Here is an 18,592-nt window from a genome sequence, read left to right as displayed (position 1 = left end):
TAGTTTCTCTTTTCTGTGCTGCGCTGATCAGAGCGGCGTCCCTAGCAACGGTCTGTTATACATGACGACGGTCCGTTATACAGAAATAACAGACCGCAGAACGCAGCGATGGACCAATCAGAGAGCAGGATTCAATAGAGCCGTGTAATAACAGAGAATATAAAGACAAGAAAAGAGAAGAGGAGAAGAAGGCGACGGTTTGTTGCATCATTTCGTCTGTTAACTATAAAAGCAAAAGACAAAAAGACAAATTTCCACATTGTGGACAATAAAGAAAGATTAAGATTTAGCAGAACAGTGTTACATATTTGACTTCAGTGTTGGTTGTTCTCTGTGTGTCTGTGCTCAAATTCCACTTTTCATTTACAAAAGACTTCCTGTTTTTAGTTTTTGTTGAAGTTTTTGTTCTCTGTTTCATTCTATTTTCACCAAATGTCTCAAATGTGAGATAAAAGAGGCTGAATATTACTGCAGAACATGTCAAGCTTCATGACGTGTGTAAATGAGAAATGAGCTTTTTTTTTCTCTTCAAACAAAATATTTACTAAGACTAAAACACACAAAATTTACAATATACATGTGTTGTCACTCACTATGTCTGTGCTGTTTAGTAAAGAAAGTGTGAAGAGCTCAATGGGGCTGTATACAGAGCTGAAGTCTGAACTCTGCTCTTTTTTTTTCATAACCCTCCTCATCAGATGAGTCAAAACTTTCAGGCTCTGAAGCTCCGTCATCCTCATCACTACTGTGTAATCATAATAATAATAATCATAATCATAATAATAATAATACACAGCAAAAACTCAAAAACTTACCAAGAATATTTGACTTATTTTTAGTCAAAATGAAATTTCTAGTCAAAACAAATCTCATTACTCATCACTCATAGACTCATCACATAAAAAGTAGCTTGTTTTTAGACACTTTTTACTTTTTTCGAGCAGATTTTCACTTGAAATAAGTAGAAAAATCTGATAGTGGAGCAAGTTTTTCTTTCTCATTACAAGCACAAAAAACCTGCTATGACTGGCAGATTTTTCTACTTATTTCAAGTGAAAATTAGTTTGAAACAAGTGAAAATGATCTAAAAACAAGTTAATTTTTAGATGATGAGTCTTATTTTAAATAGAAAGAGATTACTGTAGTTTTGACTAGAAAAGAGACAAATATTCTTGGATAGATTTTGAGTTTTTGCAGTGTAATGAACAAGTTTCCTTCGGTCACTAAAGAACGAACCACAGAAGATAAAGAAGAAGATGAAGAAGGAGAGGAGGAGGAGGTTGACATGGGGCACTAAGAGATGAGAAGAGCAGAATGCAACGCTGCCTGTGACCACCACTGAACTGTGGATCAATAGATCACAGAACACACACACACACACACACACACACACACACACACACACACTGCTGACCGAGCTTCTTGCTCCTGAACGAGGCCACAGACGGATTCTCTTACACACCGTCACCGCTGCACAAACAACTAGACGTCCTGCAGCCGCCGCCGCCGCCGAGCTACGTTACCTCCACTTCCTGTTCCTCTCCTCTCCTGCCATCTTCTCATCCTCATCCTCGCCTCGCTGCCTGCACAGCTACAGGAGCGAGGAAGAGGAGGAGGAGGAGGAGGAGGAGGCCAGAGCTTGATGCCTGGAAATCTCATCTAATCAATCTGCAGCATCACATCAATCCAGATGTTTTCCTTAGTAGCTGCAGAGACGAGGTGAACAACCACAATGAGATAACATAAGTTTCTTACGTATTTACTATTATTACTGTTTTTTGTATTTTGTCATCGCCCCTCAGGGTTAATAAAGATTTCCCTGATCCGTGACACTGACTCGACCTTCAACGCCTTCAACGACGCTGATGATCCGTCAGAAAACTATAGAAAAATAAAATTTTCACTCTCTCACGTTGCTAAAATGCGTCACCAAATGAATCCACACAGACGACTTGATATATAAATGAATAAAGAAATAAATAAAAATTCTCTCCAACTATCGTTTCAATTGCAAAGTGTAGTTTGTCACAAAATAATTCAATCAGTAGACAACACTGAGTGGCTCCTGAAGCTAAAGGGCGAATCCGTCACCATCCTCCAGCTGTTGCATCATTTCAACCACAACATTAACACTGATGATTGATCAAAAAAAACACACACACACACACACAGGAGGCCAACAGCAACAACAACAACAACAACAGTGTTCCTCCTGCAGCTGCAGTGTTGCAGGAAGCAGAACAACAACTCTGCCTCAGCTGGGCTTCGATTTTCACGAGCGAAGCGTCGTGAAAACAAAGGAAACTCACTCACAGGCCTCGACTGAGCTGCAGCTGCAGCGGTGTGATGCAGTGTGAAGCCTCTCAGGTCGAGATATTTAAAAAAGGCAGTGAAATGGTTCAAGGCCATCTTAGCTATACAATACACATTAACTTCCAATTTGACTTCTGAATCTCCTTTATAGAGTAGCCGAAGCAGAAGCAGGAAGTAACGTCGCCATCACTGCAAAAACTCAAAATCTTACCAAGAATATTTGTCTTATTTCTAGTCAAAATGTCATTTCTAGTCAAAACAAATCTCATTATACCTAAAATAAGTATATTTATACATTCAAGCCTATTTTCACTTGAAATAAGTAGAAAAATCTGACAGTGGAGCAAGTTTTCTTTCTTATTACAAGCACAAAAAACTTGCTTTCACTGGCAGATTTTTCTACTTATTTCAAGTGAAAATGTGTTTGAAACAAGTGAAAATGATCTAAAAACAAGTTAATTTTTAGGCGATGAGTTTTATTTAAAGTGGAAAGAGATTAGTTTTGACTAGAAATGAGACATTTTGACAAGAAATAAGACAAATATTCTTGGAAAGGTTTTGAGTTTTTGCAGTGATGGGACCTCAATTCGGAAAAAGTCTCCATGTACTGTAAGTGAACGGGAGTCAAAATTTTATTTCGTGATCCGATTGAATTGTGTCATGAGAAAAATATATGACCTTAACCTACTTAAAACATCACGTTTCATGCCAAAAAATCAGCAGTTTGTTGTAAAACGGCAACTGAAGAATGTATTTAGTGTGAAGACGCTCTACAGACTACAGATCTGTGTCCCACAAAAAATACGTCACCAACTGACACGGGAAAGGGCCTGTAGTCTTTCTGGTTACTGATTCTTCAGAATTTTATTCTACAATAGTTTTACGATAAACTGCAGATTTTTTGGCATGAAACGTGATGTTTTAAGTAGGTTATGGTCTTTTTTTTTTTCATGACACAATTCAATCGGATCACGAAATAAAATTTTGACTCCCGTTCACATTTTTTCCGAATTGTGGTTCCATCACTGCAAAAACTCAAAATCTTTCCAAGAATATTTGTCTTATTTCTTGTCAAAATGTCTCATTTCTAGTCAAAACTAATCTCTTTCCACTTAAAATAAGACTCATCACCTAAAAATGAACTTGTTTTTAGATCACTTTCACTTGTTTCAAACTAATTTTCACTTGAAATAAATAGAAAAATCTGCCAGTGAAAACAAGTTTTTTGTGCTTGTAATAAGAAAGAAAAACTTGCTCCACTATCAGATTTTTCTACTTATTTCAAGTGAAAATCTGCTTGAAAGAAGTAAAAAGTGTCTAAAAACAAGCTACTTTTTATGTATGTCTATGTACAAATATACTTATTTTAGGTATAATGAGATTTGTTTTGACTAGAAATAAGACAAATATTCTTGGTAAGATTTTGAGTTTTTGCAGTGATGGCGACGTTACTTCCTGCTTCCGCTTCGGCTCTCTATATCACCTGTGTGTGTGTGTATCATGATGTGAGACAAAGGTAAAGACCACATCAACATGAAGATTGCAACGAATTTCAAACTTCTCCCTATAAACCAAACGCAGAGAGTGTGAAGGAAACTGCATGTGGTGCATTTAAACTCACTTTCTTGTTCAAATAGTACGGGTCCAAGTCCTCCAGCGGCGTGGCCCGCAGCCCGTCAGGAATATCGCCGTAGATGAAGGGCAGGCTCTTCCCAGCCTCCAGGTCACTGTTGGGCTTGGGTTCATTGTCGTCAGATGTGTCGCGGTGACTACTGTCCGATCGGGGCTTGGGCGGCTTCTTGTTCTTCTCTTCTTGGATGCGCTTCTCGATGTTAACGAGCGACTCTGGCGTGAACTTCTTGAAGCTGTCAGGTCCTGGGGGTGCCATAAGGGGTGCGGCCATGTTTTCATCCTGCAGCTATTTCCTCTTTATTTGTTTTCCATCCCAGACATGCAGCTCTGAGGGGGAGAGAGAGAAAGAGAGGGGGGGGGACACAGAGTGTGAGCAACAAAATAAAAAAAATCACTCTTTAAAGGGATAGTTCAACATTTTTGGCAAATTGACCCATTGCCATAATCCCTATAGTCATAGCAGTAGGTTTGTTTGGTTATCCTGTGTACTGTATTTTCACTACAACTTTAGCCATTACGAGGTATGTATATATTTTACTTCCTGCTTAAAGGGATAGTTCAACATTTTGGCAAATTGGCCCAGTGCCATAATCCCTATAGTCATAGCAGTAGGTTCGTTACCTTTAATTGTTGGTGCAAGCTATTTTTAGAACGGCGGAGCAGAGCCGTGAGCTGCTCAGAGCTACGCTACGGAGGCTCATGGGATTTCTTGGTTTCCCTCATCAAACTCATCAAATACACAATCCAACAACTCCACAACGCTCTGGTGGACAAGTTGTGACCTGCACATTCACCACGCTATGAGATAATAACACAACGTTACCAGACAGAGTTGTTTTAGAGGGAAATACAGAGACTGCTTTTCCCTCAAGAAATCAAGAAATGTGTTATTGATATCATTCACGCCAATTTTAAAAAATATATTATTATTCCTTTAGTTATTTGCACTTAATTTATTGTATTTTATTTTAAATTTACTACTACCTCTTCTATTGTTTTTAAAATATTTTATTTTATATTCTTGCACTTTTATTTTTTTATACAATGACTTGAAACTTGAAAACTTGGTAAATACAGAGACTGTTGATGAAAAACTGTCCCTGAAGGCAACGCGCATCAGCGGTTTTGCATGAATTTCCCTCTAAAACAACTCTGTGTGGTAACGTTGTGTTATTATCTCATAGCGTGGTGAATGTGCAGCTCACAACTTGTCCACCAGAGCGTTGTGGAGTTGTTGGATTGTGTATTTGATGAGTTTGATGAGGGAAACCAAGAAATCCCATAATGAGCCTCCGTAGCGTAGCTCTGAGCAGCTCACGGCTCTGCTCCGCCGTTCTAAAAACAGCTTGCACCGACAATTAAAGGTAACGAACCTACTGCTATGACTATAGGGATTATGGCAATGGGCCAATTTGCCAAAATGTTTCTAGTCGTCGTCATCTTATTAATAACACCACTGGATAACAAAAGGGGTTAGCTATCGTCGTCCACTGGGCTGCATCTCTCTTCAGTTTCAGCCTTTCAGCTCAAAGCTCCACAGATTGAATTTACTAGTTCTGCCCTGCAGGGGAAACGCAAACAAAGCAGAAATAAAAGCAGGAAAAGTGCAAACATTTTGAACATGGGCCAGTCGGCACTATTTCTGCTCCCTCCCATCAACCTAAATGATCCTGTATCCATCCATCCACACAGCGCATCAGACCGACCGACCGACAGCAGCGAATTCCCCTCTGCTCTCACCTTCCTGACCCCGGCAGCGACAGAGAAAAAGTGTCAAGTTGTCTCTTCTGGCGTTTCCTGCTCACACATGACAGGCTCTCTGACTCTGACTGCTCTGGCCCTCGTCCGATTGGCTCTCCACAGGTATCTATCTGCTGTATTTTCTGTTTATTTCCTGTCTCTTTCTGCATCTAACCATGCAAATCAGAGCTTTGGCTTCACTTTAAACTCCATATTATTGATATTGACTGAATAAATAATAATAATAATAATAATTGACTAAATGAATAAAAAAATGTCACTTTGTGGTGTTAATGAGCCGGTATAGCACCTCTGGGCTCAGTGAGAAACAGAAAAAGCAGCGTTCAGCTCTTTGTTTTGGTCGGCTGGTCGAGTCCAAAACGTCTCTCACAATAGACAATAAGTATAAAATAAGTGTGGAGAGCAGTTCCCCACTTCCCAGCAGCACACGGGGCTAACACAAGCATCTTTTCTGCTTTGCTGCAAAAGTGACAAGGAGCCAAAAAATATCTTAAGCCAAGTGAAAGTAGCTGTGGATGTAAAAAGTAGATTTCAGAGGAGACGAGGCTGCAGCTGCATGTTTCACTGTATCACAACTTAATGAGCTGATGTTGTTTTATCCAGAAGACACACTGATGTAGTGAGTCTAGGAGCGTATACTTCTCCATTCTGCTGCTGCTACCGACCACTTATCAAATCCATTATTATCATTATATAAATGATCATATAATAAATTAAATATGACGCAGGGAGATGAATGGGACTGAGGTTTGTGTTGGAGTGGACTGGGTGGGGCTTCGGTGCTGCTGCACGACAATTATACAAATGTTGACTAGTAGAAATTATAAAAATAACAAAGACTATCTATAATCATGCACACACAGTTATCTATCTTTGTGATTTGTTTATGTATTGTGTTGTGTTGTGTTGGCCTGCGTCCTCCTCCTGACTCACTCTACAGACGACAGCGTGTTCCTTTAGTCAAACTAAAACCAAACTATTATTGAGGCGGAGAAGAGGAAGAAGAAACGATATTTGCCAGAGCTGCTCGGTGGAAGTTATCCAACCTCGGGGGCTGTGACTCAGAGTTAAACCGGTAAAAGTTATAATAACATCATCATCATCATCATCAGGCTGCATCTCTCCAGGCTCCTAACAGCAGATGAATGACACTCCGAGTCCTGAGCCACACTGTTTGATACACAACAACACATTGACAGTCCAGTCCAGTCACACCTCGGGCTACAGTGTGAGCAACATTCAGGGGAAAAAAACAAAAAAAAACAATGTTCAAGGGTACAGACCTGAGAAATGAATCAGAAAGAAGTCGGGAAGGAGAAGGAGAGCAAGCGAGCGAGAGAGAGAAAGATCCAACAACAACAAGCAGCCGGTATCTTCGCTGCTGCAGCCAACCACCAGAAGAGAGAGAAGAGAAGAGAAGAGAAGGGAAGGGAGAGATGCCGAGAGTCCCGATTCAAGTAACCCAACCTCGGCACAACCTCCAAGTCTCCTTCCTTCCTTCCACCAACGCCACATCAATTGATCTAGCGTGAAGGTGATTCAAAGCGGCGAGGCTGCAGAGCTCGGGCAGCAGCCGCCGATCAACTCCTCACACATGATGGTGTGGTGAGAGAGAGGCCACCAGGAGGGAAGATGCAGATGCTGCTGCTGCTGCTGCTTCTCTGTGTATCTCTGTGTGTGTGTGTGTGTGTGTGTGTGTGTGTGTGTGTCCACTAACTTACTGGGTCATATGAGAAAACACTGCATGGAAAAAAAAAAACCCAACTGTCTGACTTTGCACATTTTAACTGTGGGAAATAACTGCTGAGATCATGCAAACAATTATACACTGACTGACTGACTGACTGAGTCTCTATTCTATTCTATTCTATTAGCACATCCAGGCTAACCCTCCTCCTCCTCCTCCTCAAGAAATATATCAAAAAAGAAAAAGGAAAAAACCCACAGCTTTCGGTTCAGTTCAGTTCAGTTCAGAATCCGACACAAAAGAGTCCGGAAATATTCAGCAGCTGCCTCGCTCCGAGTGGAAGAAGAGGAAAGCTGAGGCTGTGAGTCTGCTCCTCCTCAGCAGCAGCAGCAGCAGCAGCAGCAGCAGCAGCAGTCTGCTCCGACCGACAGCGACGCTGCGTCCTCTGCGCACAGAAAAGACATCCCCAAGCCTCCGTCCCAGCACCTGGACTATACTAATACAGAATCAAATGTTTAAAAAATAAAAAAAAAGAAATCCTCCAGCCTGATGAGAAGCTGGACTCATCGACCGATGGAGCTGGAAGAGGAGGAGGAAGGAAGGAGTCACATGGGCCTTCTGCCTTCTGCTGCCGGGGAAACAACTTGAGACACCCCCCGTCCCCTGCAGTGATGATGATGCTCTGATGCTGCCTGTCGCTGAATATAAGATGTCCACACACACACACACACACACACACACACACACACAGTCACAGTTACACACACACACACACACACACTGAGGAGGAGAGGTGAGCCCCCGCAGGCCGCGGTCCAGCTCCACTCACACAGAGAGAAAGACCTACACACACACACACACACACCACCGACGACACCAGCGGCTGCCAGATCTTTACAGAGGCCTCATATAACCTCATCACATAGGCAACCCCCAACACACACACACACACACACACACACACACCCGAGGCCCGAGCCAAACCGAACCAAGCCAAACCGAGCAGAGGGACACTTTAAAGTTAAGATAATGTTCACACAGGCTGCATGAAAATCATCGTTTTTGGACAAATCCAGAGAGAAAGCAGTGAACTCTGAGACAGTATGGATCATATATATGCAGTATATGTGTATTATCAATATAAATATAGGACACGAGGCCTCTCAGCATCAACACATACAATGAACTTTCCACTCCCCCTTCACCCCCCACCCCCCACAGTGCTGAGTGCTGAGTGCTGCATCATGTAAGAGCCGTTCACTCACTGACTGAGAGGGATTTGTAGTTTTATACCGATGCCGCGCTGCTGTTGTCCTATAGGGCCGAAGCCCTGAAATACTGCAGTGTGGTTTATTGCTGCTGCTGCTGCTGCTGCTGCTGCTGCTGCTATAGGCTCAAACTAACTAACTAACTCACTCCTAGTAGGTCAGCTGCTGCTCAACACACACATAACACACACACAAACAAGACAACTCGTCCCTGCATGGCCTCAACTCAAAAGCAACCCCATAAGAAGAAGAAGCGCATCATGCACAACCCACTTTAAGAGACACCCCCCCTTTCCAAAAAAAAGAATAAAATAAAATAAATAAATAAAACATGTTATTACAGCAAGAGAGAGAGAGAGAGAGAGAGAGCGGCCTTAAGGCTCCACCACACCCGTATAGATCAGATCCACACAGTCCATATTGATGCAGCTTCACACAGAAACAACATAAAGGGGGGGGTGATGGTGAGAGGGGGAGGTAGGGGGGGGTTGTTGGGTGACTGAGGACTGATGCTGCGTTCAAAGAGCAGAAAGAAGAAGGAGAAGGTGCCGCGGCCCCTTTGAGGACTGCCAAAAACTAAAGACGCACCTTCCTCCTCACGCAATACAGTCTCCACAGAGCGAGAGAGAGATGGAGAGAGGAGAGGGAGGGAGGGAGGAGAGGAGAGGGAGGGGGGTACAGAGGTGGGATGGGGAGAGGAGAGGAGGGGAGGGGGAGAGGGAGGAGGAGAGGAGGGGAGGAGGGGGGTAAAACTATCATAGTCATAGAATAATGGTGGCGAGAGAGAGAAAGAGAGAAAAAAAAAACTGCTCCGTTTCTTTTACAGCCAAAGACGCATTATTCCTAGCGCGCGCACGCACTCACGCACATACATGACAGCCGCCGCGGAGCCGCCGGAGAAGAAGTTTTGCCGTGATGAAACACTTTGATGATGATATCCCGTATGCGTAGGCCAGCAGCAGCTACAGTCCTATATGATGATGTCTGTTATTCCCATCCAGCGGCAGGCCAACACCCCAAATAACCCGCTGCTTGCTGAGAAAAAAAAAAAAAAAAAAAAAAAAACCGCGGCGACGCAGCAACTCAAGTCACACACACACACACACCAAAAAAAAATCTCACCTGAACTACCTGCAAAACCCTGCAGCCCCGGCCGCATGTCTTAGCTTACATGTGTGTCCATGTAACTGGCACGAAGCCTCCATCCATCCACACACACAGACGCTGCACGGGGAAAGATGCTGAGAGAGAGAGAGCGAGAGACACCGAGAAACAGCGAGAGAGAGAGAGGGGAACCGCTCTGCGGCACAGGGATGCAGTCAGTCGACAAAGTAGTAGCGCCGAGATCCATCCCAGCGCGGAAAAATAGGAAGACGAGGCAGAAAACAGATTGTCTACTTACTTTTTCTCGCATTAACACAAATCCAGACAGCTGTCAGTGAACTGCAGATGTAGGAAAGAGTCGGGAGTAACTGCGGCTGTCGCCATATTGTTGCTGCTATCTTCCTTCCCAGTGCGTGCGGCTACCCTGCATAATTGATGACTCTCAGCAAATTGTTAGGGAGTGTCGGTAAATGCCTTTAGTTTCAATAACGGACAAGAGACCGCAGCATCGTAAGCAGAAAAAAAAAAAAAAAAAAAAAAAACCCTGTTCACTGTTCATCATGTAAGAACAGTTATTGATGTTGTGGTTGGGATTGTTAAGAGGAATATATAATATATATATGTAGGCTATACATCTGGACCTGATGGAGGAGTGTAAATCTATATCATCTTTTAAAACATTACATCAGGAAGTTTGTGGCTAATAAACATTTCTAACAACTTATAATGACTTAGACTCATTTTAATGTGCGCTTTCATATCACATCATATGATGACTTGACACATCATAGGAAAATGCAACCGACTAAATAACACAAACAGTGGGTAGAAAAACATCTTAAACTGAATTCATTCATCATGTATTTAATTATTCATTCACACGAGCCAGAAAAGTGTAATGGGTTACTGTATGTTAGATCCATGCTGCACTAGTGTGTTAAATTTTTCTGTGTGCTCAACTCAAAGAAACACACTAAAGCGTATAAAACACTGAAACATACACTACTCACACAAAAAGTTAGGGATATCTTCGTCTTTGGGATGAATTTTCTAAATGCATCTAAAATGCACTATAACCTTATACAGGTGAACTTAATTGGACCTTCTCTAACTCTTTGAATGCACATGTCCAACTGTTCAGTGTTTCAGTCCTTAAAACATAACATACTGTTCTCTAACAAGGTGATTAACCACAAAATGATATACACTGTTGTTATCTTTGGTTTCAATATATTATTGGAGATGAAAAAATTATAATTCCATACTTCTACTTAAATTATATAATATCACTGTAGAATCAACTTTTTACATTTTACATTAATTTCACACTGAAAGTCAAATATCCCTAACTTTTTTGTGTGAGTAGTGTATTTCTATCAAGATATATATGACGGCTGTTCGCCTGCCCTGCACAAAACAAACATTTGGATCATATATTATATAATGTGACAATATAATACATGTGTTTTAAGCATAATGCATGGACATTTGGCCCAACAGTGCAGACATTTGGTTATATTCAGCAGCTCATAGATGCTATATGACCCCAATGATATTCTATAAACAGCTTGAATTTCTTTTTAATTTGTGCATCTAAGTTAAAGAGCCACCACGGTCCTAACAGACTTGTGTTTTTCTGGTTGTAATAGTTCTCAGAAGGAAAATCTACCTGCACATGTTGGTGCTGAGGGAGTATATAAGGAATATCTGTCACACTGGATCAGTTAACCTTCATGAGGTTTATTCAAACCCCACGTTGTCGTCAAACAGACAGCCGATACGTATATATGGGTCATTTAAGAAGCTGGTTTTGTAACTGTATGCAAATGTTTTAGTCTATTTTTGCTGTACCATATATGGGCTATGATGTCTGTATCAGCAGGAGGGGGTGGCGGGACAATATCTATATGTTTGTGCACATAATAAGAGCAAAACATGGAGCCACTGAGTAAAATTCCCTTCAATACATTATGGCCCCTAGTCTGTCGCCTTCACCCTTCAAAATACAGGGGTTGGATGATTTGAAACAGGAAGTGTTTTAGAATATGACCCAACAATGTCTCTATCTGGTGGAGGTTTGAAGAACTGCACCTTCACGTCGTCCACAGGAAGTCCTGTTTCTTGGCATGCATTTTGAATCCTTAAGCTGCTTTTCAGTTCAGCATTTCCGAGCAGTCTAATAATAACGTAAGCATGCACGGGAAAATACTGAAGACGGACACCTCGGCACATGTGGAGTCAGACTTAGGTTGTAGACTAATACAAGGGGAGCTGAATATCTTTGTATTGCAGCATCTGACATATTTCAAGGATTAACTATTTAAATTTGGCAAATGCATCTCAAATAAACTCCCCCCATCCTCTGTAAAGAGCGGTACAACCAGTGCACAACAACTACAATATGCAAAAACTGTAAAAATCTGAACTTTATGACAACTGAGAAAACTTTATGTGCTGGTGAGGAATATGTGATAAAGGTGAAATCCTCATAAACAGGGACGAAGTGGACCTTGAAATGAGATCTGATGTTGTTGGCCAATGTTTAGAAAAAGCTACAAGTTCTGTTACCAAATAATGATGTGAATGACCTCAGTGCTTCGTCAAATTATTTTAAGTGGCTACTTGTATTGGATAAATACACCAGCAGCAGCTACCAACCAAACTACTGTATAAGGTCTGTGAAAGTCATTGTTGACTTTGGTCAGAAAGTGTTTTCATTGTAATAAAACACATTCAATGACATGCAAGTCTATGGCAGATTAAAAAAGAAAGGAAAAAAAAAGGTTGTGGTTAATATTAACTACCTGGTATGGACTTTGACCCCCATTAGGCCTATTCACTGAGTTGTTAATGGAGAAAACAATAGAGCTGAAAAAGAAGAATGGATATTGGATATCAAGTTGGTGGTCTGCCAGCCTGATAACGAGCCTGTTTGTACGGTGGCCCTGAGGACTCAAAGCACTGCAACTTAAAGAAACACTTGCAAAGACACAAAGAAGCGACTAATTCAGAAAACATCACATGCATTATACACAAATGTGCAGCAAAAACACAAACAAGTGACAAACTAATGCTAAACTAACAGAACACACTTGCAGTAAAAACTCATCTTATTTACAAACCTTACTACCAGGGAGGCGTCTGCGCAACTTCTTAAGTTAAGAAGCTTTGAACCGAGGCACATGACATCCCACAATCTGTCACTTTTTTTGTGTCCCCACAAACACTTCTCTTCTGTTTTGTGCAGCATATAAGTTGTCAGATAAATAAAGTTGTTTTCTGAATTTGTAGCTTGGTTGTGTCTTTGCATGTGTTTTGGTTCAGTGCATTGGGCTCACAGGACCACTGCACAAAATACAACTAAAAAGGAGAATAAATATTAGTCAGAGGGTCATAAATAGGCCTACCGTATGATTTTAAAAGAGTTCTTGTCAATCCTTCTCTGCTTGTCAATACTGTTTGCTAACCTGCCACCTGTTATAACTTAAATATGTCACGTTGGCAGCTTGCTAATGAATCATTTTGCCACAAATACAAAAAAAAACAAACATAAAGCAGCTTCAGTGTTGAAGGGGAAAGCTGAAACCTCTACTATGTAGCCTAATTCAAAATTAAATGGTTCGTGTCAACACAACCCAGTGTTTTTTTTTTTAGCAAATCTAAAGTAAGTGGCTATAGTGAGAATGTTTTTCTATGTACTCAATTGTTGTAATAAATTAACAAACCCTCTATCAAATTATAATTTTAAAACAATGGAAGAAAGTAAAATAGGTGAGAGTGAGTGTTGATAATCACCTTAATGTGGAGCTCCTCTCTGGTTTGTAGCATGTCCATAGAAACACTGTTGATGTAGCTTCAGCATCATTAAAAGTCACTGGAAACAGCTGTTTTGATCAAAAAGCTGTACAAAGTTCCTGTAGGTTTAATGTTGAAATGAAATGAGACTGTAGGTGAAGTTTGGGTGACTAAAACAGTGTAAAAAAAAAAAAGAAAGAAAGTTGAGGAGCTAGCCCTTAGCTAACCCTGCAGCAGTAGGCTACTCCACCTGTGTTGTTAGCATTCAAAGGTGAGACTTCAAAGTTGTGCTACTTCTACTCATTTCATGTTCATTCAACAGTGAAACAACTTCTTCTTAGATGTTTAAATGTTACAGACGCCAAAGAGGGTTTAGAAACAAGACGCCACACGAGGAATCAGTTAGTTTCCTGTATCTGTGTCACGTGGGTTTCACCTAGCCTCGTAAACCAGCCTCTCACGGAAATTTCATTCCGAGGGAGAGTCTGGCCTCATCCCCATTCTAAGCGTTTGGACTGAAACCCTCAGAAGGCCGAGCCAATCAGCGTCGCCCGCTGTGATTGACACAGCACGTTGGCCAATCAGGGACCGACTGGTGCAAAGCCCCGTCACTACACCAACTTGCTGATTGGCTGAATGGGGTTGTCTGTCAACGCTACTACCAAAGATATTAAACCGTCTTTGCTACTACTCCCGCCCAGCTCCCGCCCACCCCAAATGCTTGCAGGGGGGATGAGGCCAGACTCTCCCGAGAAATGAAATGAAATGCATTTCCGCGAGAGGCTGGTTTACGAGGCTAGGTTTCACCACTAGCCCCGCCCCTTCAGGTGACTTGGCTGCTAGTCTTGAGTCAGTTGAAAAAGGTCAAAGGTCAAAGGTCTCTTTATTGTCATACAAACACATGTTAAAAACATGGGATGAACGAAATTTCGATGCCCTGGTCCCGTGCCAGCCCACTAAGATAAATAAAAATAAATAAGTACAATAAATAGAAACTATAGCTAAAAACTAATTTGAGTAAGTAAAGTGCAATAAATAAATAAAAATACAACGACAGTGACAATGACAATGTCAGCAGCAGCAGCGCCCTCTGGCAGTTTAAAGTGGCAATTGTGCAGTGAGCATTGTATGTGTATGTGTGTGCAAAGACTGCATGTGCAACATGGCTGTGGGGTGGTATCACGGGGGGGGGGGGGGGGGGGGGGGGTGCTACAGAGGTCCCCCAGCGTTCAGCAATCGCACCGCCTCAGGGTAGAAGCTGTTCCTCAGCCTGGTGGTCCTGGACTTTATGCTCCTCAGCCTCCTGCCTGAGGGGAGGGGGGCAAAAAGTGAACGTGAGCTCAGATTATGGTCGATTCTTTCGCCTCATAGTCAGTGAAGTAAATTTTGGACTCATTTCTCAAAGGCCACATCTCCTTTGAACATTTTGAGACGATAATTTACAAATTTCAAACGGATATATCAGGAGAAAATTAACTTTTGCTCCAGACCTGTCCTCGGTAACGCAGGTACGTAGGTAACAGGAGCTTTGTACAGCTGTTTCCAGTGACTTTTAATGATGCTAAAGCTACAATGTTTCTAGGCCAACATGCTACGAACTAACTAACGCTAACTAATTTTCGTAATATGATTTGTAGCTACGTAAATATTTAGTTTTATTAGTCTTTCCTCTAGCGACAATTTTTATCCATCCACACACAACACACGGCTTCATAGTTGTTTTGGATGCTAGCACATGAAAATACTATTAGCAACGTCTCATTGAGAATTCTTTTTTTCAAAGACATGAGAATAAGGTAAAACAACAGGTTAAAATAGTACGACTTTATTCTCGTAAATTATGACTTTTTCTTTCGTAAAACCATTTATTTTCCAAGTCTGTGGGAAAAACTCTTCTCAGTGGCCCCAATACTCCGTTGTAAAAAACAAAACAAAAGCAAAACAGAGAGTAATTTTATTTTCACTCATTCATAAGAGAAGACTGAAGATGGCTGTGTAGGCCGTTTTTGTCTTAGTTGTTTTGTCTTTTATTTTTTATTTTATCACCATGGCAAGGCAAGGCAATTTCATTTGTATAGCCCGTTTTTACAAACAGTTTGTCTAACAACATCCTCTGCCCTTAGACCCCACATCGACTGAGGAAAAACTCCATGGAAAACAGGGGGAAATTGGAGCATGGAGAGTGGTTGCACTTTTTTGTTGTTTTTGATGGACCATTAAAGGAGTATTATCGCAAATCCAAATCCTTAATTCGGCCACTAGATGGAGCCAGGCGGAGCTTATCAGATATAAACAAGTGGGCAGCTGTCAGAAAAAGAGAGCAGCCTCCTTTAGTCCCCCCCCCCCCGCCCCCCCTCCTCCTCCTCCTCCCCCCTCCTCCTCCCTCACCAGGCTGAATGAACGTGCAATCGCGGGAAAAAGAAAACTCGCTAGTGGAAGCGACAGCTCTACGTCGCTCACAACCACAACAACGACAACAACAGCAACTGAAACGTCCTCCTCCTTAATAACGCTGAGAGGACGGCTGAAGAAAGACACGGGGACGTGGAGACAAAGTGTTCTACCAGCGATTCAGTGACTGTGAGCAGCCTAACACTGCTACATTACTTACTGTTGCATTTTTCCGGTTCGGAGGTCGGATTTGCGAGTTCCGAGTGCATTTTAACGCAGCAAGCGCCGGGCCGGCTTGAATCATAACAAAGACAAATGCTGCATTTGCCCCACGGACACTATACTGTTGGCGATTTTTTTTGTAAATTTAGTTATGGCTCCCCCCGACCCATCTTTTGCATATTTCAGCTTTGCTATTACTGCTGTATTTGCGATAATGCTCCTTTAAATGTTTTCTGCATCCGTCAATCTCTCTGGTGGACAGATGGACATACTCGACCCCAGTACTTGAGTAAGAGTACAAATACTACTGGTCAAAGTAGCTCAGTCCACATGTTACTCAAGTAGGAATAAAAAAGTAGGCTACTTGCTTTTAAAGATACTTAAGTATCCAAAAGTACATGCTTTTAAATGTACTTTAAAGGAGCATTATCGCAAATACAGCAGTAATAGCATAAAATAAGCTGAAATATGCAAAAGATGGGTCGGGGGGAGCCATAACTAAATTTACAAAAAAAATCGCCAACAGTGTAGTGTCCGTGGGGCAAATGCAGCATTTGTCTTTGTTATGATCCAAGCCGGCCCGGCGCTTGCTGCGTTAAAATGCACTCGGAACTCGCAAATCCGACCTCCGAACCGGAAAAATGCAACAGTAAATAATGTAGCAGTGTTAGGCTGCTCACAGTCACTGAATCGCTGGTAGAACACTTTGTCTCCACGTCCCCGTGTCTTTCTTTAGCTGTCCTCTCAGCGTTATTAAGGAGGAGGAAGTTGCAGTTGCTGTTGTTGTCGTTGTTGTGGTTGTGAGCGACGTAGAGCTGCCGCTTCCACTAGCGAGTTTTCTTTTTCCCGCGATTGCACGTTCATTCAGCCTGGTGAGGGAGGAGGAGGAGGAGGAGGGAGGAGGAGGGGGGAGGGGGACTAAACGAGGCTGCTCTCTCTCTCTGACAGCTGCCCACTTGTTTATATCTGATAAACTCCGCCTGGCTCCATCTAGTGGCCGAATTAAGTATTTGGATTTGCGATAATACTCCTTTAAGTAAAAGTAAGAGTAAGAGTAAATTTCTTATTTTTCACATCAATGAATTACTATAATTTTTTCTAAATGAATGTAAGGAGCTTTTAACTCTTGTTAGTGAGCATTAACTCTTTGAAAGCAGCTGCACTGATGTGCTGCTTTTAGGGGTTAGGGTTTCCTTCTCTGACAAACACAGCTTGTGTCCAATAGGATTTTAGAAAAAGACCTGAAAGTAACGAGTACTTTTCAGCCTTCCTAGAAATTAACTTGAGTAAAAGTAAAAATATTTGTCTTGGAAATGTATTCAAGTAAGAGTAATAAGTACCAAAGAAATCTAATACTCAAGTAAAGTACAAATCCTCTGGATATGTACTTAAAGGGATAGTTCAACATTTTGGCAAATTGGCCCATTGCCATAATCGCTATAGTCATAGCAGTAGGTTCATTACCTTTAATTGTAGGTGTAAGCTATTTTCAGTACGGCGGAGCGCAGCAGCTGGCTGCTCAGAGCTACGCTATGGAGGCTAATGGAATTTCTTGGTTTCCCTCATTAAACTCATCAAATTCAACATCCCAAAACTCCACAGCGCTTTTGTAGACAAGTTGTGACCTGCACAACCACCACGCTATGAGATAATGACGGAACGATACGAAACGGAGCCGTTTTCGAGGTAAATACAGGGTAAATACGGAGACTGCTTGCTGAAAAACTGTCCCTGAACGCAACGCGCATCAGCGGTTTTGTATGAATTTACCTCGAAAACGGCTCCGTTTCGTATCGTTCCGTCATTATCTCATAGCGTGGTGGTTGTGCAGCTCACAACTTGTCTACAAAAGCGCTGTGGAGTTTTGGGATTTTGTATTTGATGAGTTTGATGAGGGAAACCAAGAAATTCCCTTAGCCTCCATAGCGTAGCTCTGAGCAGCCTGCTGCTGCGCTCCGCTGTACTAAAAATAGCTTACACCTACAATTAAAGGTAACGAACCTACTGCTATGACTATAGCAATTATGGCAATGGGCCAATTTGCCAAAATGTTGAACTATCCCTTTAAGTACAGTACTCAAGTAAATTTACTCTGTTAGCCTGCACGCCACTGCTGTGTATGGTTGTCACTCATTCACAGTTGTCAGCTTTTATTTTGAAACGTCGCACCGGAAGCTCCGCGCTGGCTCCGCTTATATTGCCGCCAGCAGGTCGGTTCTGCTCCTCTCTGTCTCTCTCTCTCATTAGTCTCCGGCTGGTCTACTCTGCTGCAGGTCGCTCGGCTCGGCTCCATCATGGCTGTGTTGTTGATGCGCTTCTTCACGCTGCTCGTCAACGTGCTGTGTCTCCCCATGCACCTGATCCACGCGCTCGGCCTGTACTCGGTCTACAAACGCGTCTTTCCCATATGTCTGTACCG

General features: G+C 42.1%; 1 protein-coding gene across 3 annotated transcripts in view; it reads right to left on the bottom strand.

Moving 5' to 3' along the window:
* Nucleotides 1–4,216, bottom strand: part of scn8ab (sodium channel, voltage gated, type VIII, alpha subunit b) — a gene marked incomplete at both ends in the record, with an annotated part of 96,871 nt that extends 92,655 nt beyond the window's left edge. For all 3 annotated transcript variants that reach the window (XM_083972350.1, XM_083972349.1, XM_083972351.1), the window contains one exon: nt 3,935–4,216. In XM_083972350.1, coding sequence (XP_083828476.1) covers nt 3,935–4,216 — 282 coding nt within the window. The remainder of the gene's footprint in view (nt 1–3,934) is intronic.
* Between the last annotated feature and the right edge of the window lie 14,376 nt (nt 4,217–18,592).

Source organism: Trachurus trachurus, assembly GCF_905171665.1.
Source record: "Trachurus trachurus genome assembly, chromosome: 5".
NCBI lineage: Eukaryota > Metazoa > Chordata > Actinopteri > Carangiformes > Carangidae > Trachurus > Trachurus trachurus.
This window is presented reverse-complemented; position numbering and strand designations above follow the sequence as displayed.